The sequence below is a fragment of the Callionymus lyra genome, chromosome 3, assembly GCF_982586985.1.
Source record: "Callionymus lyra chromosome 3, fCalLyr1.hap1.1, whole genome shotgun sequence".
NCBI lineage: Eukaryota > Metazoa > Chordata > Actinopteri > Syngnathiformes > Callionymidae > Callionymus > Callionymus lyra.
Genome location: NC_141820.1, coordinates 11,852,212 through 11,875,136, shown reverse-complemented (window position 1 = coordinate 11,875,136; position 22,925 = coordinate 11,852,212). Strand labels below are relative to the sequence as shown.

At 39.6% G+C, this 22,925-nt stretch overlaps 2 protein-coding genes across 5 annotated transcripts; one reads left to right on the top strand and one right to left on the bottom strand.

The window, feature by feature from the left end:
* The first annotated feature begins 732 nt into the window (after window positions 1–732).
* eva1bb (eva-1 homolog Bb (C. elegans)) lies at window positions 733–10,063 on the top strand. The gene is made up of 3 exons (XM_087785694.1): window positions 733–938; window positions 8,841–8,939; window positions 9,048–10,063. The coding sequence occupies exons 2-3, from the start codon at window positions 8,873–8,875 to the stop codon at window positions 9,473–9,475; spliced, it is 495 nt and encodes a 164-aa protein (XP_087641820.1). The 5' UTR covers window positions 733–938; window positions 8,841–8,872; the 3' UTR covers window positions 9,476–10,063.
* A 1,564-nt stretch (window positions 10,064–11,627) lies between these two features.
* Window positions 11,628–22,532, bottom strand: thrap3b (thyroid hormone receptor associated protein 3b). 4 transcript variants are annotated; one of them, XM_087786451.1, is made up of 12 exons: window positions 22,183–22,532; window positions 19,362–19,494; window positions 17,947–18,666; window positions 17,233–17,832; window positions 16,993–17,159; window positions 16,745–16,853; window positions 16,017–16,092; window positions 14,519–14,700; window positions 13,611–13,827; window positions 13,299–13,457; window positions 12,269–12,437; window positions 11,628–12,044 (listed from the first exon to the last, which is right to left on the bottom strand). In XM_087786451.1, the coding sequence occupies exons 2-12, from the start codon at window positions 19,481–19,483 to the stop codon at window positions 12,034–12,036; spliced, it is 2,532 nt and encodes an 843-aa protein (XP_087642577.1). In that variant the 5' UTR covers window positions 19,484–19,494; window positions 22,183–22,532; the 3' UTR covers window positions 11,628–12,033. The 4 variants fall into 4 exon arrangements, with proteins under 4 accessions (XP_087642577.1, XP_087642574.1, XP_087642575.1 ...); XM_087786448.1 differs by having other exon boundaries at window positions 11,628–12,437; XM_087786449.1 differs by having other exon boundaries at window positions 11,628–12,437; window positions 22,198–22,532.
* Window positions 22,533–22,925: the final 393 nt, after the last annotated feature.

The window sequence follows — 22,925 nt, the reverse complement described above, 5'->3', positions numbered from 1 at the left end:
ATATGTCCAAATTTGATGAAGACAACATTGCTTGAAAATGATAATGTAGGCTACTGACCTCTGGGTGAAGGTTTAAGAGGGTAACCTAATCGGGTCAAGGGACAGGGGGCACAAGGGGGGCAGAAGACTCCCATGTAAATTTCAAACAAGTCCAATTACGATTCAAACCATATTAAATACTAAGTAAAAGAAATGTATATAAGTTCAGATCCTTTTGTTATTTGTAAGGGGGCGGGGAAAGGGGGGCAGAAGATTCAAATACACACAATTTTGACATAAACAAAATTGCATTAAAATAGACGACCTATTAACCCTTAGTGAAAGTTTTAGAGCTAGGGGTAACCTAGTCAGGTCAAGTGGGAAGGAAGACCTCCCCGCGCCCCCCAATAAAACAGGTCCAATTCCTTTATTTTAATTTGCAATGTTACGTCTAAACTACTAGAAGTACCTTAAGGTCTTAAAGTCCTCGAAAACAAACCCACCTGCTCGCCCGAGTCTCTTGTCGACTCCATGAACCCTCACTGTACACTTCAGGACACAAAGAGCTCAATTAATTCACGAGCCCCCGCCGCCGCAAAGCAGCTATTTCCTGTCCCACCCCAGCCGTGAACAGACCTCAGTGTGGCCGCCGGGGCGGGGGGGCGGGCGAGGGGGCGGGGGGCCCGGGACACTCGGCCCTCCTTGCACTGTAAAATAGCTGCAGTTTTTATTTGGAAGAATCCATGTGGCGGATGATTGGGTTACACCTCAGGAAAGAGGAAGCACCTCCTTCTGGTCACTGCTGGTCGTCCTTCCTTCAGGGGGTGAGAGAGAGAGGGAGGAGGAGGGAGTGGACACTTTAGGACCTTCTGAATCACCAGCGTCTCCCTCTGACAACATCTCAGTTGTGAGCGATGGGATCTTACTGGAGGACGTTACTCAGGACCGGCTGAAGTCAGGTGAGTTTTTATTTTTATTTTTGTAAGGGGTTTAATGGCGACTCAAGTAGTTTTATGGTGGATAAATATTGTAGATATCAGTAGAAAAACTAGTCGACTAGTTTTATCTGGAGTCTTGCTGAGGAATCCAAGTGTTAAAGCTTAAAGTTTCTCTTTAAGAAAAGAGTCGAGAGCTCAGTCATTCACCAGAGATTCAGAGTAGAGTCAGAATATCTCAGCAAAGAAGGCTGAAGCAAGTCTCTGGTCTTTTCACTCGTCCGATCTTAAAAGCTACTGGAGTCGACTGTATCCTCTCGTCCTCAGTCAATCGCCAGGATCCCGTGGTGTTAAGGAAATAGCTGCTTTGTTAAGAGTTTGGGAAAATTGGGAAACTTTTTTTTAAGGTTTTTAGGTTATTCAACAGCAATGATCGATATTAAAAATAACAAGTAAATAAGTTATAAGTTAAAGCCTTGACATTTATTACCATATTTCTTGTTTGGTTTATATTTCAATAAAGTGTGTATAAAATAAAGTATGTATATTTTTTCTTTTACAATTAAAATCTTAATATTCACAGCGTTTGTTTATTTCCGTGACGCAATTAATCATCCGGCCACTAGATGGCAGCAGGTATTATGTCCTCCCGCAGCTAAAGCGACAATGAAATCCCGGCAATGACTCAGGACGAGAGGATACAGTGGACTCGGTGATGTTTGGACATATTAAAAGAACAGCTTAATGAAAAGGGAAATCACATGAGATCCCGGCGATGACTGAGGACGAGAGGATACAGCGACTCCCGCTGATTTTAAAACTGGTGTTTGGACATATTTTAGTTTCAAAACAAGTGAAAGCAGTTACGTCTTCGTCAAGAGTCATGTGGTCTGTAAATTCTACAACACCAGAGTCAAGTACTCGACAATACTACACATACAGTATATGCTTGTTATTGCGATGTATTGTATCCTAGCTCCTGTATCATGATATGTATCGTATCGCTAGATTATTGCAAATAAACACAGCTAGTCAAGAGGAGATCACAGGGCAGACCTCGCCGACATCTGCACCCATATGTCGACTCGGAGAAAGAAGGAAATCTGTAAATCCCCAATGAAACCTGGGAGTTCCCCGTCAGATACCAGAGTACTAAAAATCCCTATTAAAGTCAAAATGAACGTCTTTCATTGGCAGTAATTAAAGTCGGGAATTGCTAAAAAGCCGCTTTAAGCTCTAAACGTCATAGACGTACAACTTGTGGTTTACGTTTGTGAGTCACGTTGTAAATGTCGATGCCTCCCAAGATAAAGCGAGTAATAGTTGTTCCCGCCAGTGTGTAATTATTGAGCTAAAGAGCAGGTCAGCGACTTAAAAATGTGTTCCGTCAGGGTTGATCAAACACATCGCTGTTTACGATCTTATCCGAGTGTCTGACAGATTCCCGGGGGGAAGATGTTGAAGAAGACAAGACCATATGTTAGCATTAGCTATAGACGTTCACCTCTTTGGTTTTAGCTAGCTCACGGAGAACAGATTTAGCTTTTAGATAGTTTAAATTAATGGTAATCCATAGCATTTGAGTATTGTTAGCTAAAGTGTTATGATGCTAGCATCGCAAAAGATATTAAAAGAAAAATACACAAACTCTTATTATATATTAAAAAAATAAAATGAATTAAAAGGAGAAGTTAAACCCTCAAAATTATAACTATAACATTTATATTTACACATTTTTACACATTTATGCAAATCCATAGCATTTGTGCATTGTTAGCTAAAGTGTTATGATAGAAAAACTTTAGCTGAAATTAAATGTGTGTTACTTTCCCTACAAAAACGTAACCAAAAAAAAAGATTTGGGGGCAGGTTGTATTCATGACACGCTAGTGCTACTTGGTTAGCTTGTTGCTCCTGGGTAGTAAAACTAAACCAATAAGTTTATAAGTAGCATTTAGCATCTAAAAACAGGTGCCGTTGTGGTAGCTTTCTCCTGCCAAGTGAAATAAATAGTTAGGTTAAAAGAACCGACAACAAAAAATAATAATAATAATAATAATGATAAATAAAAAAAGTCACCAGAAAAATGGTTGCTTTCAGTATCTATTAAGGTGTAGAGAAAATTAGTAAAACGCCCCAAAAAACGATTTACTATAAAGTTTGCATTCACTGACTGTTCCCAAAATTAATCAAAGGATTCGTATATATATTATATACTGTATATAGTATTATAGTATTATAGTATTTTTGCGGGTGTTTTCTTGACGCATTATACAGGATTACATGTTATTTTTCTCGTTGAGGTCATCACTTTTTTTGTATTTGTTCTGTTAGCATCGCACAAGATACTAGAAGACAAATACACAATATTTAAAAAAATATATAAAATATATTGAACAGAGAAGTTAAACTCTCGTAGTTATAACTAATACACATTTTCTATTTTTTTTAAATCTGAAAAATTACAATACATTCAATTTCAATTAGACATTGAATTTATATATATGTATAAATTAAAAAAATGAAGATGTATTAAAAAAAAATAGATATAAAGATATAAAAAAAAAAAAGGTCAATCATAGATTAAAATAATAATCATTTAAAAAGTAAAAATCTATCATTTTATTTAAATCCAAAATAATTATCTATTTAAATGTCAAAAATGTTAATCATCAATGTCAAAAATACATAAAGATTTTCAGGTCAATCTAGTCAACATATACCCTATAATAATTATATAATTATAAATAAAGGTTTGAAAACAGTTATAAGGAATCAAGATTGTCAAATAATGTTGTTTTCTAAATCAAAATATGGTAAATATAATATATATATTCAATATTTAAAAACAAATGATTCAAAACAAGAAGTCAATCATATATTTAATATTGCTGTACTGACAAAAAGGACAATTCTGTTGTCACTATATCTGGAATCGTCAGATCCATGTTGTCGACAAAACAGATGTTTTTTATATCGACTGGTTTACATCCTTTTTAAAGGGAAGTTCAAGTTGAAAACAGAATATATCAGTATAATTATCCTCCTTCACTACACACTTGTAAAAGTACAAACCGTCTTAAAAACACAAACTCACATCCGTCCACATCAAACGCTCGACCAAACGTGGCCCCCGGGCCTTGAGTTTAAAAACATGATCAAAAGAATCTAGATCTACTTGATGTTCCTTTTAAAGAGCCGAATAGTGCAGCGGTTTGTTGTTACGTAAGATTTCTTGTTCACAGGTTCCATCTTCAGACTCATCAAAGCAGGAAGTGGGAGTTGTCTTTTAATGGGGTGGGGTGTGTGTGTGTGTGTGTGTCTGTGTTGGGGGGGGGGGGGGGGGGTCACATAAACAACTACAGCTGCCTTGCATTCGTACCAGTTATTGGACTCGTCTGGAAGCGGCGGGTGTTAAATTTGTCTGCACATGACTGTGGTCTGCGTTAAACGCACATTTGTCTGCGTCTGGAAAGCGGCGGCGTCCGCAGACCGCCTGATCCGAGAGCGTCGTGAATGAGAGCGTTGTTGTCGGAGAAAACATACGAGACGCGCGAGGAGACGGACGACGATGACGCATTCGTGGCGGGTTTAGCTTCGAGATGCTAACGTAGCCGACGTCGCTTCGTTTGTCAGGGAGTTTCAACCCATGAGCCTGGCGGGAATAGAACCTACGGTTTTATTGCTCGTGAATCTAATCCTGGCAACAGTTCAACAAAAAGACGTGTCGTAAGAAATGTTGTAAAAGTACAGTTTAAAAGAAGCTTTAGCAACTACGTGTAGTTACTTATTTACTTCAAAATTCAATAGATAAACATATATGATACGAAGAATTTAACCATACGGAAACGCGCAAATATGGAATGAACTAAAGCTCATATTCTGAGCTGATATTCAGGAAATGTCCCCTTTTTTAGTTAAAATAAATCAAAATGAGTCATGTTTGTATTTTCATGGGGGTCGCCCCCTGTTCTGCTCTTTATTCCCTTGACTTTGTCGAGTTTCCTGCCCCGTAATTACTTCACAGAGGTCAGAAGTCTACCTGCTAATTTTTTTTAATTTGTCTTCATCAAAATTTTTGATTTTCATGGGGGTCTTGTGCCTCCCTTTCCCGCCCCCTTACAATTAACAAAAAAAGAGCTTAATTTGTAGTAGTAACACATTTGCGCAAATTTGGACATATTTCAGCAGCGTACATAAACGCTTTTAATTTTCTTAAGTTTTCGATGGATGGATGGATGGATGGATGGATGGATGGATGGATGGATGGGTGGATGGGTGGATGGATGGATGGATGGATGGAAGGATGGATGGATGGATGGATGGATGGATGGATGGATGGATGGATGGATGGATGGATGGATGGATGGATGGATGGATGGATGGATGGATGGATGGATGGATGGATGGATGGGTGGATGGGTGGAAGGATGGGTGGATGGGTGGATGGGTGGATGGATGGATGGAAGGATGGATGGATGGATGGATGGATGGGTGGGTGGATGGATGGATGGGTGGATGGGTGGATGGATGGATGGAAGGATGGATGGATGGATGGATGGATGGATGGATGGATGGATGGATGGATGGATGGATGGATGGATGGATGGATGGATGGATGGATGGATGGATGGATGGATGGATGGATGGATGGATGGATACTAGCTGAAGTACCCGGGGATTTTTCTTGTATAAAAAACCTTTAAAAATGTTTTAAATAAAAAATTCAAAGGTCATTCCAATTTAGTTTTATATATAATATTGTATTGTCCTTTAACATGTTTGCATGGACTTAACATAGCGCTAGTGTCATTTTTAAGACGATTACAACAGCTTCCGGGAAAATGAAAAGAAGGGTAAAAACATTTTAGTGATTTGTCCGCCTTGCGACCGCTAGATGGCAGCAGTCCTACACAGCGGCTAAATGAGATCCCGGCGATGACTGAGGACGAGAGGATACAGGTGACTCCAGCAGCTTCAAAAGCGGTTGTTTGGACAAATTTTGGTTTCAAAACAAATAAAAGCAGTTACAACTTCGTCAAGAGTCATGTGGTCTGTAAATTCTGCAACACCAGAGTCAAGTACTCGACAATACTACCAATATATACTTGATACTACAGTATCACTATGTATCCTATCAATGACCCTGTATCATGATACGTATTGTATCGAAGGATTCTTGCAAATAAACACTTCTACCATCAAGTTTTATATTTACAATTAAAATATTCAAAGTACTGGTTCATGTTGCAATTAAACCTTCGGCCACTAGATGGCAGCAGTCATTACGTCTAATTAGTCATTATCGTAATTTGTTTTTAACTATGTATATATATATCAGCCAAAAAATGTTGTTTGTAGATTGAGACGTTAAACTTCCAAAAATGACCTGAAGTCAATTTTAACTACTAATTATGACACATTTTTAAAGCACTATCACAACTAAACACTCTTAGTAACCCTTGCAGCAATAACTGTAGCACACACACCTTTATCAATTCTTGCAGACACACACTAACAATCATTGAGTGGAAATTCATAGACAAAACTAGAGGTGTTAGCGTTTATATTCAGGGACCAGTTTGACATTTTTGTGTGATTGAGTTTTCTCTAGACCCGAGTTAGGTGTGGCCCGGGAGCCACATGTGGCCCTTTAACTGTATTTATGTGGCCCCCGTGAAAACAAAGATCATGTAGAGACTAACAATATTTTTTTTCTCTCCATTCCTATCTTTCATTACTGGTCTGTAAATACGACTTTAAGGTTTTTCGGACTCTTGGTTTTTTATTGCGCCTCAAAAAGAAGATGTGAATTAAAAAAAAATATTTAGAAAAAAATCTTTTATTTGAGATTTACCATATTTCTTGTTAGGTTTATATTTTAAAAAGTGTGTATAAAATAAAGTATCAGTACCTTTACAATTAAAATGTAAATATTCACAGCGTTTGTTTATTTTCCGTGTTGCAATTGAACTTCCAGCCGCTAGATGGCAGCAGGTATTGCGTCCTCCCTAGCCAAAGCAAAAATGAAGATCCTGGCAATGACTGAGGACGAGGGGATACAGTGCACATTTTAAAACTGATGTTTGGACATAATTAGAAAAAAGAGCTTTTATTTAAGATATAAATTCAATACAATTATAATAGTATTGATTTTATTATTTGATTTTACATTTTTTCTTACTATATTTTTTCTTGATGGTCCCTCACAACATCCACTGTACAAAATGTGCCCCTGAGGAAACGCAAATTGGCCGCCACTGACCCAGGACAACAAGAGGTCAAAGGTGACCAGGGTCCCGGGGCAGCAGCTGGACTCGTTCTCCTCCAGCGGTTCACACGAGAAGGGTCAGGACTTGAGCAGTGTAGCTGCTGCTTGAAACAACAGCGGGGTCTGCCAGCGGTCAGATAAGGATCAGGGTGGAGAACAGAGACCCCGGTGGCAGCAGCTGGAATTAGAGCCGGAGCTTAATTTTCCCTCCAGAGGGAAAGAAAAAAAAACATTCAGCTCCCACGCATGTTGATGTTTAGGACTAATCGGGTCATTGAGAATGTGGATGGGAACTTTGGACAACTAGGGGGCCGGTACTGGTCCCACGTCAAGAAAAAAATCAATAAAATAACTCCTCTTGTTTATGATTATTATTAGGGTGTATTGGCAATAATCTGGTGATACGTATCACGATACAGTGGCAACATTACGATACATTGTGATACTGTAGGAACAAGGATATATTTGTAGTATTGTCGAGTACTTTACTTTGGTGTTCCAGAATTTACAGACCACATGACTCCTGATGAAGTCGTAACTGCTTTTATTAGTTTTGAAACCAAAATATGTCCAAACATCAGCTTTAAAAGCTGCAGGAGTCGACTGTATCCTCTTGTTCTCAGTCATCGTGGGGATCTCTGAGGTTTTTTATTGTTTCTTTAGCTGCAGAGGATGTAATGACTGCTGCCATCTAGTGGCTGGAAAGTTAATTGCAACACAAACATGAACCAATGCTGTGAATATTTTAATTGTAAAAATAAAACTTAATAAGTGTTTATCAGTAAGAATCCGTCGATACAAGAGTTATATAGGGTTAATGATACGACATATTGTGATAATGTAGTAACAAGGACATATTTGTAGTATTGTCGAGTACTTGACTCTGGTGTTGCAGTATTTACAGACCACATGACTCTTGACGTAGTTGCTTTCATTTGTTTTGAAACCAAAATATGTCCAAACATCAACTTTAAAAACTGCTGGAGTCGGCTGTATCCTCTCGTCCTCAGTCCTTGTTGGGATTTCAATGTTCCTTTGGTTGCGTAGGAGGTAATAACTGCTGCCATCTGGTGGCTGGAAGATTAATTGACAACATGAAAATGAACAAAAGCTGTGATTATTCACATGTTAATTGTAAATGAAAAGATATTCAATTCAAGGCTTAAAAAATAAATTCAATAATATTATTACTTTTTGTTTTGTTTTGATATCGATCATTGCATTTATCTGTGTAGGTTGTAATGACTGCTGCCATCTAGTGGTGGCAAGTTAAATGGCAAAAAAAAGGCTGTAAATATTTGCATGTTTATTGTAATTGTAATTACAATAACAAATATGTTTTTACAGTATATATAAAATACACACTATTAAATTATAAACCTGAATCTTTTTTACTCTCTAAATAACTATAATAAAAATAGAATATGATTTGAAAGACGACATTTTCAAATAAGGTTTAGCCCAAAAAGATATTGTGATATATTTTTTGTATTAAAAATTTTCCTCACATCCTCAAATAAAAAGTGTTTTATTAGCCTGTGAGTCTCGACATGCCACGATGTTTGTTTCAGTCAAATTTACCCCAAAATAAACCTGTACTAGTGAAAATAAGATAATTTTAAACTCCATCTTTATTCTTTTTTTTGTTGCCACAGGTTTGTACCAAGTCGGGTTCTTGTGATCGAGGATGGAACCGGTGAGAAGAGACATGGAGCTGCTCAGCAACAGCATGGCCACCTACGCCCACATCACAGGTGAAGAAGCATCACCATGACACCAGTTGCAGCAGAACACCACACGTTGATCGTGGAACATAGAGAACCAGCACATGAATCAAGATCGTGACTTTGTGTCTTCAACAGCGAACCCGGAGAGCTTCGCCCTCTTCTTCATGATGGGCGTCTGCTTCGGCCTGTTGATGGCGCTCTGTCTCCTGGTGACCGGCATCGCCTGCAGGACTCGCCGTCGAGTCAAACCCACAGAGAAGAGGAAGAAGACGAAGGAGCCGAGTAAGAAGGAGGAGGAGGAGGACGAGGAGAGTGTGGTGGAGGAAGAGGAGGAGGACGTGGAGAACCCGAAGACGACGGTGCCGCCGGGCCCAGTGAGCGAACGCAGCAGTCACTCCAACGGGACCCTGAGGAGCGTCAACGTGTTTGCGTCGGCCGAGGAGCTGGAGAAGGCGCGACGCCTGGAGGAGCGAGAGAGGATCGTCCGGGAGATCTGGAGAAACGGGCAACCGGACATTCTGGTGACGGGCACCGGGACTATTGGGCGCGTGCATTACCACTGACGGACACTAGAGGCGCCCATCTGTGACTTGAAGAAACTGAGGTCCTCGAACTTTTCATTATTTTTGCAACACGGTCCAGTTAAATATCAGGCGCTATTTTCTCAGACAGATCTACAAATAAAATCCATCTCACTATGACGCTGAATCATCAGGAGCAACGCTCCGGTTTCTCTGCAACGAGTTCATGTATAGTTTGTGTTTAACTCTTTTTTTTATATACTTATTTATTTTGCAAACTTAACCAAAATATAGTCTTGGTGGGTCAAGAGTCACTTGCTTATATGTCGTTTTTCTTTCAAAATAAAACAAACTTTTCAGACAGTTATCTATACAAGAGAAATTAAATACATTCATTTTCTTTATAAATTAATTTTCTTTATAAATATAAGGGGCCACATTATATGCAGTGACTGTCAAAAGAAAAAAGAAACGTAACTTAAAAAAGATGATATATAATCGATGACAAAGTTAAATATATGATACAAAAGAAAAACTATTAAATATATATACATACACACATATTATATGCAATAAACATGTTTTTTCAAAACATTTCAATATACTTCATAATTACTTTGAGGAAAAAGAGGGCCTATTATATATATATATATATATATATATATATATATATATATAAAGTTTATAGTGTTGTTATATGTTGAAATAAATATTCAAAATACATACATAAAGTTTTTTCATTAAATATTTCTACACGATCATACTTTGACCTCCTAAGTCTTGTGTCTGATAAGTAAATATAATAAAGTCATCTTCTAGTTTCATCCTTACAAACCCTCAAGATCGCACGGTGTCATTCTACATGGTGACCATGAGGGGGCAGTAGACACAGGAGCTGAAAACACTGCAGCTTCTACTATTTTTTTTTTTTCCATCTCATCACTTCATTTCCCTCCACACAATTCCCCACCCGGGCTCTCTCTATAAAGGACTAGTCTGTGCGTGTGAATGAAAGAGTCCTTTACCTCCATCCTACTGTCGATGCCACCGGTGGATCTTGGGAGATCTCCCCCGGAGTTTTTCCACTGGTGTCCATGAAAAGGTTGCTTATGTGTGGATGCTCGGCTGGGATGTTGGTGGAAAAACGTTTTGGAGGAAACCCAGACACTAGTGACACGATGTTGCCTCGGATTCAATGACAAATGGTTCTAGTTAAAGACAATCCTGTGGTTATTGATCCCTGAACGTTTTTGTTTGAAGCCCCGGAGACACAAATATATATTTTTAAACTTAAAAAATATATCGTTTAGAGGAATATATGAAAATAACTTTTTCCTCCCTTACATGAAGGGGGTTTAAGGTCTCAAGTGGGCCATTTTATAAAAGAGAGAAATTAATCTTTTTGACTCAAATATCCTGCATTAAACTAAACCTGTATTTTGTTTTGACCCAAATGGAGATACATTCATTTCCTGTCATAAAGAAGTGCTATAATAGTCATAGAAGTTAAAGAAAATGTTCTTTGTAAACAGGGGCTAGCATTGTTAGCTAAGCTAGCCAGTATACTCAGGTAAACATGTCCATGAGTTGGGAAAAATGTAAGTGACCATCTGCTACAGGTTGGTTAGGTTACGTTTAACGAACCTGTTCTAACAAAAAGAATCATAAATCCCATGGGAGGTTGGATACTTGAGACCTTGACTCCTGTAAGGGTTTGAGTGTCGTCATAGGCAACCATGTCTTTGTAATGGAAATAAAAGAGAACATGGAAATATTGTCAAACTTCAAATGATTATAAATAATCAAGCATCTAATTTGATTATGGAAAAAAATGTGGTTCAAAATTGAGAAGTTTGAATTAATTAGTTTAGTTTAATTTGGTAATAGTTCTACGTGGATCTTTCCGGACACCAAAAAAATACTTAAAAGTGCAGGATTTATAACTAAAAAGACATTAAAACTATACATGTTGGTAGTCCAGACAATACAGTCATCATCGATGGTTGAGAAACCGTGACTAGTACTCCCCCTAGTGTCTGAACTAGCGATTGACAGGCTAATGCTTGAACGCTCCTCAACGGCCTCATTATTTTAACGTTTTACTCCAGACTTCACTTATTAATGGACAGTAAATAAAGAACATTTTTGATCGTGCAAACAAAAAGACGGGAAAAATAACTGACGCTGTTCAAAGTAAAGTTTTCATCTTCATTTTAATCAAAACAAACGGGTCGTTCTCTTCATGCAGTTTGTACAGTCGAGTGTGAGGTGAAGCGACTCAAAGTCGACTACACAAAAATGTTACACAAACAACCATTGATTTTTCTTCAACACATAAAACCTTTTTTTTTTTTTGAATGTTGCCACTAAACACAGACGTTCTCCAGCAGGTTTGAATGTAAAAACGAAAAAAGAAAAAAAGGGACTAACTCAACCGTCCCAGAAGAACCAGACTTGATGAACTCCATCAGACGGCAGTTTGGCCGCACGAGTGAAACCGAGGACTTAAAAAATAACTCCCGAGTGATGACAAATAAAAACAGTTACGAGGCCGGCGCCAACCACTGATTGGTCCCATGAAGACGAGTCAGAATCGGGGGTCATGCAGAATCTTCACACATTAATTGAAAAAAGGAGAAAAGAGTGAGAAGACAAAACTAAAATATTCCTCACTAAGGCACAAATGTCAATTTTAGTCTAGAATGTTTGGCCTCAGCAGCTAACGATGATCGGAAAACAAAGAGAGATTAAAAACGACCACGACTTTGCTACCACTTTTTATAAATCACATCTACTTGCTGAGGTCAGCGACGCCTTTAGTGTCCTTGTGCTCACCATCCATGCCGGCGTCCTTCAGACTGTCGTCTCCACGCTGGAACATGTCGTGGGACCACTTGGGGCTGGCGCCGCCGCCTCTGCGGAACACGCCGACGCCGCGGCGGGTCGGGAAGGAGCCTCGGGGCGGACGGTCCACCCAGAACTTCTTGCCCTCGCGGTCATCGTGCTGAAAGTATGGAACGTTATGAGATTGATTGATAGTATGTTCAGGTGATATAAATTGATAAGTGAGTCACGTGTGTCCAGAGGACAAATTTTACAAAGCCCACTAGAGGGTTAAGTCAAAGACCCAGTTCCGATTGTCGTCTAAGCCCTACCCCTACCCCATTGTGCACCTGCCAGTGAGAAGGAGGGGTGTCCAAATTCTCTTCCTATAAAGGGGGAGGGGTAAGATGAAGGGCCAGGTAGCCCTTGAAAACGAGTGAGATCGGAGGCACGATTGAAACGGAGGGGTACGATTCGTTTTACCAGAAACTATGCAAATTTGCAAACCATGGCGAAGCAAGTGAGCAACAAAGAGCATAAATGTGAGTATTTTAATAAATACTATTGTTATTTGTTTGTAATTGTGCACGGCTTGATGCTTATGATAGATTTGAGGCTAGTGACAAGTCACTAATGTAACACTAAAACGTTGCTTTTTGTCGATAGTTCTTGAGAATACACCATTTTATAATATACTATCCGACATTTTATAATATTATACAGTTGCCGAGTAAACACTGGAACTTCGCGTCATGGCTGCAAGTTGTACATCGTTGACAGGGAGTGTTATTATTGAATATGCTATTCTTACTTATTTAAAGTGTATCAATGATCCTCTCGATCCAGCCAATGAGGTGAAGTGTTTTCACACTTTGAACCTCGTTATCACTTCAAGGGGCTTCATAGTACAACCACACAGGGCGTGGTAGCCGTCAGTCACGGCCGACAGTCACTCAGTCCAACAAAATGAACCTCCTCATCATCACAAAGGGTGGCCTTGTAACCGACACCCCTTGCTCCAAAGTGGAACATTTACACTCACCAAGTAGTACTTCCTGCTCTTGGGAGTGTACTCGGGATCCCACTCCTCCTCCGGGGGCCGCACGGCAGGGTTCATGTTGGCAGGGTTTCCATTGCTGTTGTTGTTGTTGTTGCCGGGATAGTTGCCTCTGTTCCAGCCCCGGCCCCTCACTCTGGGGAACTGCAAGGACAAAAGATTTAACTCGTGTTGTTGTTGTTGAAGGAACCCGTGGACGCGGCGTCAACCGTTGCATCATCATCAGTCGACGCTGACGGGTCAGAGGGGGGAGGAGGAGGCGAGCCGACAGTCATTCATTCACAGACAAGGACTTACAAATCCACGGCCTCTCCCTCCTCGTTCCATGTGCGGGCCCTCGTGGTCCCGGGGCCCCTGGTAGTCTCGAGGGGGGTAGCGGGTCTGAAAGAATCCCTCCTCCGGACGTCCGGGACCCTCGCCCATGAACTCTTTTCCTTTGAAGGGTTGCGGGGAGGGGGAGGGCGAGGACGAGGAGGAGGAGGATGGCGAGCGATCGCGCTTCTTCTTACTCTTCCTGTGAATAACATTAAAAAATAAGACTTTAACAACGTACACACAATTATTTGATCATTTATAAACAGACGAGAGGAATTAAAAATACACAGACACACACATTTAGGACTCATTTTGAAAATGATGCCAAATTTCTTAGAATTAGTAGAGCCAAAGATTATACAAAAATTAGACTAACATCTAGTGGTCTTAAAATGAAGACACTGTATCATGATACCTCATCAGCCGTTTCATGAAGCCTCATCAACTAGCTTCTCAGCTAAATTAATTCAATCAATAATTTCAATGAATGTTAAATCTTAATGGTGTTTAAACAAAAAAAAACTACTGTAGTGCCATCAAAAGTGACTTAAAAATGTATCGCTACTTCACATTTATTCCTCAAATTATACAAGAAAATACAAAACTAAAGACATTTGAAGGAGTGAAAAATGTTTCTAAATGTTCTAAAATTGTAACCCATTAAACTTTAAAAAGAATAATTGAAAGAAATTAAATCTTCAATCAATAATTCATTTTCTGAAGCTGTTATCCCAACTTCTTGGGGCAAAATCCGATCCTCATTTTATCAAACATTGACCACCTGGAGTCAGTCAGAAGGGAAATCATGGGCTCTCCATTGAGACTTTGAACTCTGCTGGGACAACTCACATGTAGCCTTTGTGCTGAAAAAAGAACAAAAGTTCACTCACTTGGACTTTTTGTGGTGCTTTCCACTTTTCTCAGAGGACTTCTCTCTGCTGGCTCCTCTGGAGCCGTCGGGGCTGGCGCCGCCTTCTCGCCTGTACTCGCCTTCTTTGGCGCCAAACCGTTTACGTCTCTCAATATCCAGGCGAAGGTCCATCACATCTCCTTTAAACTTTCGACCGGAGTCCTGCAGCGAACAGTGTTTGAGGGTTAAAGGTTGATCACGACTCATCGTCATGTTGTTTTTAAAGACGGTGGATATAGTTTTAAAAAAGTGTAGCTCGAACTTCACGGCTCTGGCAAACATGACGGGACCACATTCAGGCTTTCTTTGTACGTTTTTAAGTTTGTGTGAGGCGATAAAAATAAAGTACGAGTCACTGTGTTGTACAGTACGAAAGCTTAATATACCTTTGAAAGATATCCAGACCTGCAACATTCCCTGCTGTCAATCAACTATTTTCTTCACATCAAACTTCCTGTTGAGCTGATTTTAAACCATTGATGATTACAGAAGAGTGCACTCCCTGTACAGCTATTCAAGAGTAAAATAGTTTCAGTTCTTACGAGCTAATCTGAGAATCAAAACGTAGGAATGTTCAGAAGATTCATTATTATAGCACAACTGTTGTTACTTTTAAAACTCCATAATTGAGTTATTAATTTAACCTTGAGTTCAAGTTCTACACATCTCTGGGAAAACTGAAGTTTAAACTTAATTATTGATGTGTCGATGAGGCTTCATGAAACAGCTGATGAGGTATCACGATACAGTGTCTGTGTTTTGAAAGACCACTAGATGTCACTCTCAGTTTAAATGATGCCAGGTTTAATTGAACAAGTAGATCAGAGCCAAAGATTAATCTAGTGGCTTTTCAAAACGAAGACAGTTTCACGAAAATGTATGTAATAAATGTAAACATGAAAAATATTAACATAATATTATCAAGATTGGGGGGGGATATATTTGAACTTTAAAATTGGGAAATGTGGCGATAAGAACGACTCACAACTTAATAAACCTCACAGTAGTTCACCCGTGTAACTAAACACCATTAAGAATATCCTCACATGAGGTCAGCATTAAAGGACATTTTGGCCAAAAACTAATTTGTTTTCGACCTCCTCAGAATACACCATCAAAAGAAAATGCACAGCATGCATCTATGTGTGTGTCGTGAACATTTATCTCAATGTCAGTCGTTTTTTTTTTTGGCTTTTGTTTTGGGTTTCTTTATGGAAAAAATACTTACTAGGTAAAGTGACAGAAAAGCGTCCCATGGCTCTTAATTCACTTCCTTTTAGCCTTTGTCTGGGTTGGTACATGCCCAATAAATAACCATATCTCATTCGGGGGGTTTGCTTGGCACTTACAACACAACAATGGGGCTCTTTTGACTTAGAATTATTGCATCCTTTGAAAGAAAGCACACAGCTGAAATCTGGTTCTTTGCTTCGTCTCACATGTCCTCGTTTCCCAACAGGTCAAGTTGCTAAAGTCACCTTGTAGCCGGCCTCCTCCAAATCATCAAAGAGGTGCGAGTGCCTCTTAAAGGCACTGGGGGAAACATCGATTCTCCTGCGGGAAGAACGAGAACGCATCAGCCTTTGGTTTCTGGAAACTTCAGTCGCATCTACATGGATGTGTACCATCATAATAGATAGAACTCTATTTAAAATGTTTTTCCCAATTAGAACATAGCAAAACGGACGATAATTCATTATAGATAAAAATAAGAACAGAACAAAGTTTCTATAAAAAGAAAGTACACAATCTAAGTCTAAAGATAAAGAACATTCTTAACCCTCGCGTTATCGTGTAAATGAGCAGAGAAGCAGATGGAGCACGAATGCTCCTCTTCAAATGCAACACTAATAGACTCAGGGACTCATTAATTCCTCATGCTATTAAGCTGTTTAAGTAAGTAAGTAAGTAAGCAAGTCATTTTTATTTGTATAGTGCTTTTCCAGACCCGGGTCACAAAGCACTTAAACAATCAAAACAATATTCAATATATATATATATATATATATATATATATATATACATACACACACACACTTTAAAGGGCAAGATAAAACTGATAATACAACAGGAGTTCCAGAAAATCAAGGAAAAGCCTGAACAAATAAAAACGTCTTAATACTTTTCTTGAAGGAGTCAGTAGACTCCATCAAGCGCAAAGAGATTTGACCAATCAAAAATCCTCAGCACTGCATCAAAGACCCACCTGTGGATTTCCGGACTCTTCCTTGGCACCAATTTTTCTGCCTCGGCAGCTTTTTTTTGGTACATGGCAAAGCGCTCACTAAAAGTTATGTCTCTGGAGACGTGTTGAGCTGAAATAAAAAAAGAACAGACGTTATTCTGTTGCCGTTGATCGACACTGGCATTAGGACAGGTAACTTCTTTCTTTTTTTTGTGCGTTAAAAATGTTCAAGGCGAATGCAGGAGTCCTGCTGTTGTTGCCCACCCTACCTCTGACGTAATGCAATATAGACACAACATGCTGAGCAAAGAGCTCGGAGGGGCTGCGAGAGAGCTGGGCGGCTTTAATGTGTTGGAAAATGGAGCGAAACTCTGGATCCTTCTGGAGAGGATTGGCCACATCCTGGGACAGGAAGTGGTCTTTGGACATAGAGATTCTGAGGGAGTAGACAGGACAGGGTTAGAAACAAAATCAATTTAAAGATGGCCTCGGGTTGCAACAGGACTCACCCGGACATTTCCTCCAGCGAGCCGACTTTACGTTCAAAATCTTCCCGGGAAGATGTCAGGCGCTTCGGGGGCGACTCCTTGTTGGACGCGAAGACACTCGGGAAGAGAGCCTGGTCCTTTGATCGTGAAGTGGTAGGAGGGGAGAGACTCCTTTTGGCCTTCTCTTTTTCCTTTTTCTCCTTCTTCTTGGACTTCTCCTTCTTGGAGCCGTGTTTCCGACTTCGGTACTCCTCCTCGGCATGATCCGAAACCTCCTCGTCGTCGCGCCTGCTTTTGGATTTCACCGATGGGTACGATGTGGTGTAGCTCGGCTCATCATCCCATTTCCCAAAAAGGTCCCTGGATGTCACGCCGGACTTGATCTCGCCTTCCTCCTCGATGTCCACATCCTTCAGCCCGTGAGACTTGAGGAACTCCTCTTCCTCGGGGTCGAAGAAGGGCATGGTCTTGTCTTCCTTGGAGTCCGAGAGGCAGGACACCGAGATGCTGAACATGTCCCCGGACTTGCTTGGTTTGTCCTTTTCCCTCTCGACCTTCAGCTCCTTCTCACGGCTGCTTCTCTTCTCCATGGCCTGTTTTGAACCTTTCTCAGCAAGAAACCTGGAGACAAAATGTAATTCATTAGAATGCAACACTTTTTAAATCTGAATTTAATTGATGCTAAAAAAAAAAAGAACAGAGAATTAACTGGTTTTAAATTGAGAACAAAAATACTTTTTGAAGGCAGCAGAGATGTTGGGCTGGCCCCCGCAGGAATCTCCTTTCTCAGACTTGTCTGGACTTTCATCGTCAGGGTTGCTTCCGATTGTCCTCCACATGGAGCCCTTTTTATCAGAACCAGAGGCATGCTCCTCCTTCACAGCCTCCGGACTGGCTTGTTTTGGACTGGAATCGTACTCTATCCACTTCCCGCCGGACGCCTTCTCGATGGTGATGCCCTCCGTCTTCTTCACCTGGAGGTCGGGCTGCTTGTCCTTCATGTCCTTGCGGCCCTTGTTGCTGGGACGGCGAGGGGAGGAGGAGGGAGAGCGGGATGTTTTGCTGGAGCGCCTGGAGTGAGCGGAGGACGAGCGGTCGGAGTGGCGAGAACGACTGTGGCTGCTTGAACGCTTCCTGGGTGTGCGGGATCGGGAGCGCCCTCTTCTGGGACTGTGTTGTTCCTGGTCCCGACGGCGATCGTGCCACCCGCCTCTATTGCCGCCGCCGCCGTGCCAGTTTGACTTGTAGCCGTATCCGCCGCCGCCGCCGCCTCCTCCTCCTCTGTTCTGGTAATGACCACGGTTGTAGTAGCCACGGTTTCTTCCCCTGTAGTGGAACGGCCGGCGGTAGCCACGGTTGTAGCCACGGAAGGCTCCTCTCTTGTTCTGATAGTCCCAGGGAGGCTGGCTCTTGTAGGACGGAGAGTGCGATCGTGAGCGGGATCTGGACCTGGAACTTGACAGTGAAACATGAAACAAAATCAGTTGTCTGAAGATATTGCTTTTACAGTTAAATAGATGCCACTAGGGGTGTAAACGGTTACACAGATAAATAGTTAACGCTCAGAAATATCTAACGTTTCCTGTCCACAAAAAAAACCCCCAGAGCTTCTGTCGATCAATGAGGTGTGGGTGTTTGGGTCATGTAATGTGGGAGATGAGGAGATAAAGTTTTGAAACATATTTTCTTACAGCAACACCTTTATGAAAGAATTTTTAAAGCTATGACAAGCGCAGCTATTTTATTTACACACTAATACAGGGTTTAAAATTTTCATGAAATTACAAAATAAATAAAGTAGTGCTACCCAGATTTCTACTTATCGGGGGCATGGAATATTATTAAACAAACTGCCAGTAGAAAGGAAGTCAAGTGCTGGCTAGGAAAGTGCCAAGTGCCAGCTGGAAACAAAACGTGCCAATCTTGTTATAACAGCCTTTACTGCTGGTTGTTGTTGTTCATTAATTAGGAGGCGTTTGAATGTAGATCCTAAATACACGACGGTTAGAAGCCTTGATTACACGTGTAATGTAGACTCACAGAAAAGTTAATCAAGTCAAATGCGAAACAATATATATGTCATATTAAAATTGTGTGTGTACCTCATCCTAAAACACACTCAACTATAACTGCCAGTTATTCCTTCTCACCTGTAGTGGCGTTTTCTGGACCGTGACCGAGACTGACTTCTAGACCGAGACCTTGAATAGGTCCTGGACTTGGATCGGGACTTGGAGCGCACCTTTGCTGGAGAATCTGCAGTCTTCGACATTCTTAGCTATTCTAGGGAGACAAAGAGTTACATTTAGACATGTACGAAAGTTAATGAAGAAACAGAAGTCATTCATTTCAATAACAGTTACAAAGTTAAATATTATTTGCATAAAACTACATATATATTTAGACAAATGAGAAGCAAAACAATGTCTAAATATGTCAACACTAATCATGTTTTGCATGAAGATACATAAAGAAAACTAGTGCCGTTTTAATGTTAACCAGGATTATTAACATGTTCTGCTTGTTGTTGACAACTAAGTAGCACATAGCACAAGTATCCCATCATCGCGGCTCTAAAACGATTCAGTCAAAACCCCCACAGACAGTCTTTCAGCGTCGACTGGAATATAAATCCCCCTCGCATGGTGCAATAATCGCACATATGGTGACAAGTCAGACAGAGAGGGATAGCTGCAACTAACAGGTGTCGGGTAAGCAAATACGAGCCGAGCAGGATGCGGCCAAGGAGGAGTCAACCGTTCAACAAACTAGCCATTGATGATCTAGGGCGGGGGTTTGATGCAGTAAAGACACAGGCCATCAGAACAAAAGCAACAAATTCTAGTTGACTTGGACATTAACCTGGTAAAAATCGTAATCCACAATCTAAAAAGACTAGTCAACATGTAGTAATGTTTTTTTAATCTATATTGTTGTCATTTAGAGTGCGAACTAAAAAACATGAGCCTAACAGTATCATATTTATCATTATTCAAAGAGATACTCAACATTAATAAATCTGTATTACTGGTCATGAAATGATAGTCACAGAAAAAGATGGCTTGAGATCTGGTAAGCTTCTTAGGTCCATTTAAGAATTGTAAAAATTACATGATCTAGGCACAGCTTTGTTGCTTGGTTCTTTTTTTCCATTGCTTGTTGGAGTTATCTTACATCATTCTTTTATTCTGTACCGAGACCACAAACAATATCCTGTGTAGTGTTTACAACACCGGCAGTAAAAGATTATATTCTGATATTTTACTTGGCACTTTTTGCTGCTGTCGCTTTGTTACTTTTTCAGATTTGGTGAAAAAAAATTGCACATTTTTTTTTAACAAAGACAGGCAATTGCTGTAATCAACTGCTGTTCAAATGTTGTATGTTTGACCTTAAATCAGAAATTTTAAAACGTTGAAATGAAATAACAGTCATTGATGCTCATATGTTATCGTCTTTAGAGGTCACACTTCCCAGAATAGAGTACAGATGTAATCCCGGACTGCAGTCATGTGGCTTGTTGAAGTATAAAAATGGAAAACAGACATGAACAGAGATATTAAATAACTACGTTGTGGCTATTTGTTCTTTACAATGTGTTTTAATAAAATTTAAATTGAATTATAAATAAATAAAGTCCCAGAGTCAGTCTTTTGGGACATTGATCAAAGTGTTTGTCTTTTCTTTCTGGTCTGGAAAAGCGCTCTGCAAATATCAATTACTTACGTACTTATTATACTTTAAACAAACAAATTTGAACAGATCATTTTTATGTTGGGGTCACATATACTGTGACCATCAAGCCAATAGAAAAGATCGAACAAAATCTTCATAATATGAATAAAAAACATAATTAATACATGACGTTTTACAACATAGTTAAGCTACTTTAATATATATATAAAATATGGCAATATGCATGTTTTTCTTCAATTTACCTAAATGTTACTTTGATGAAAACGAAACCAAAAAACCAACAAAGGGGAAAAAATAAAAAAGGCCTAAAGCAACCACACCTTAAATAAATATATAAATAATAAGACATCATTATCCCATGACATTTTATAACAAGTTTAAATAAGCTACTTTAAATATATATACAAATAAAACATGTTTTTTTTTCTTCAAATAAATGTATTCAGCTTACTTAAATTTTCTTGAAAGAGAAATACAATAAAGACATAAAAGAGAAGACAAAAAAGGCTAAAACAACAGCACATCAAATAAGGAAAACCTCTTGGATCTTCAGGACACTTATAACAAGGTTAAATGTGCTCCTTTCAAAAAAATACATATCATAAATACATTTGATTTAAAAAAAAAAAGGGACAAATAAATAATAGAAATAAAAGGCCTAAAAACAACACCTTAATTAAATAAAGACGTCTTTATATATAACAAGGTTCAATTCTAAAACATATATAAAATATGATAATACTCGTTTCTTTAATTTACTTAAAAAATACTTATAAAAAAGGGAGGAAACAAAAGATTCTATAGGTTGAAATGAACAACACAAATTAAAACACAATTGTTATTGAGTTGTCGGACTTTCTACGTGATCCCAACACTGACCCAATGGGAGCCCCATAAATACAGTTCAAGGGCCACATGTTACCCCCCCAACTAGGCCACACTTTACCCAGGCCTGCCTTGAACCATTTGTTGTTGCACTTCAGGGTTCAAAAATTGTATTTTATGTAGCCATGAGCTCGCTTTATAAAGAACTAAACCGGTTCAACCGTTTTAGTTACCGTGGAAAAACCTAATCGAACTATACGATTGACATTTCTTTTTTTTTTTTTTAGATATAAACCTTTGGAACACGCGTTGTCGTGTAGTTTATTTTAAATAAAATCAATATATCAGAAGTACTGACACATTAGCAACACGCGTCTGTGATTTGGTTCGTATGTTAGCTATAGCAGGTACAGCACCGTCGACGAATACAAAAATAAAAATACTGTTTACCAGTTTTCCACGTACTTTACGAAGCCGTGTCACAAGTTTTCTCTTCGGCGTCTTTTCGAAGGAGAAACCACTCGGTGCGTGTTGTTGTCGCTGCTTCCTGGTTCGCCTGCTTCGGGAGCTAAAGCGATGTTAGCAACATCGGTGGCTAACAGCCCACTAGCGACGACACACAAACGCTGCGGGGCGGAATAAAACGTTTTTGGGGCGAGACTGCGGCGTCACGACGCCAACACCCGCGATTTATCCACGTTTAACTCGCGTTTTTTTGTCCAACTTTACCGTTCGGAGAAAAGCTAGCGATTGACTCAAACGCACCGTCTAGTTTGGAAAAGGTATCGTGTCACGTCTCGCGATATCCACGTACGTGATTTGATAACCAAACAGGATGTAGGTCGTATCCACCAGGAAGAGCCACTGGAAAATAATTAAATTACATTTTTTATCCACTAGATATTTCCTCAAAATTATTCATTCATTTTAAAATTAAGTTTAACTAAGTGGACAAAAAAAAAACAAGTAAATTAAACGTATATTTCCAAAAATCTTAATCTACAAGTGCAATTTATCTGTCTGTATTTGTTTTATAGGAACATAGAATCAAAGTACAAATCCAGTCTTTAAAGTCAACAATGAAAGCTGTGGTGTTATCGACTCATCTCCCAAAAAAAAAGGTCAAAGCTTTCAAGAGATCATGTCACTGCTTGTTGACCTCAAACAAAGTTATGCAAACTCTCGTGTTCCCT

What these genes read in the sequence shown, in the direction of transcription:
- eva1bb (XM_087785694.1), top strand. Translation starts at nt 8,873, where the DNA reads ATGGAACCGGTGAGAAGAGACATGGAGCTGCTCAGCAACAGCATGGCC. An exon ending in CACCTACGCCCACATCACAG is followed by an intron (nt 8,940 to 9,047) that starts GTGAAGAAGCAT and finishes TGTCTTCAACAG; the next exon opens with CGAACCCGGAGAGCTTCGCC.
- thrap3b (XM_087786448.1), bottom strand. Translation starts at nt 19,483, where the DNA reads ATGTCGAAGACTGCAGATTCTCCAGCAAAGGTGCGCTCCAAGTCCCGA. An exon ending in AAGAGTCCGGAAATCCACAG is followed by an intron (nt 16,093 to 16,744) that starts GTGGGTCTTTGA and finishes TTCTTCCCGCAG; the next exon opens with GAGAATCGATGTTTCCCCCA. An exon ending in AAGCACCACAAAAAGTCCAA is followed by an intron (nt 13,828 to 14,518) that starts GTGAGTGAACTT and finishes TGTTATTCACAG; the next exon opens with GAAGAGTAAGAAGAAGCGCG.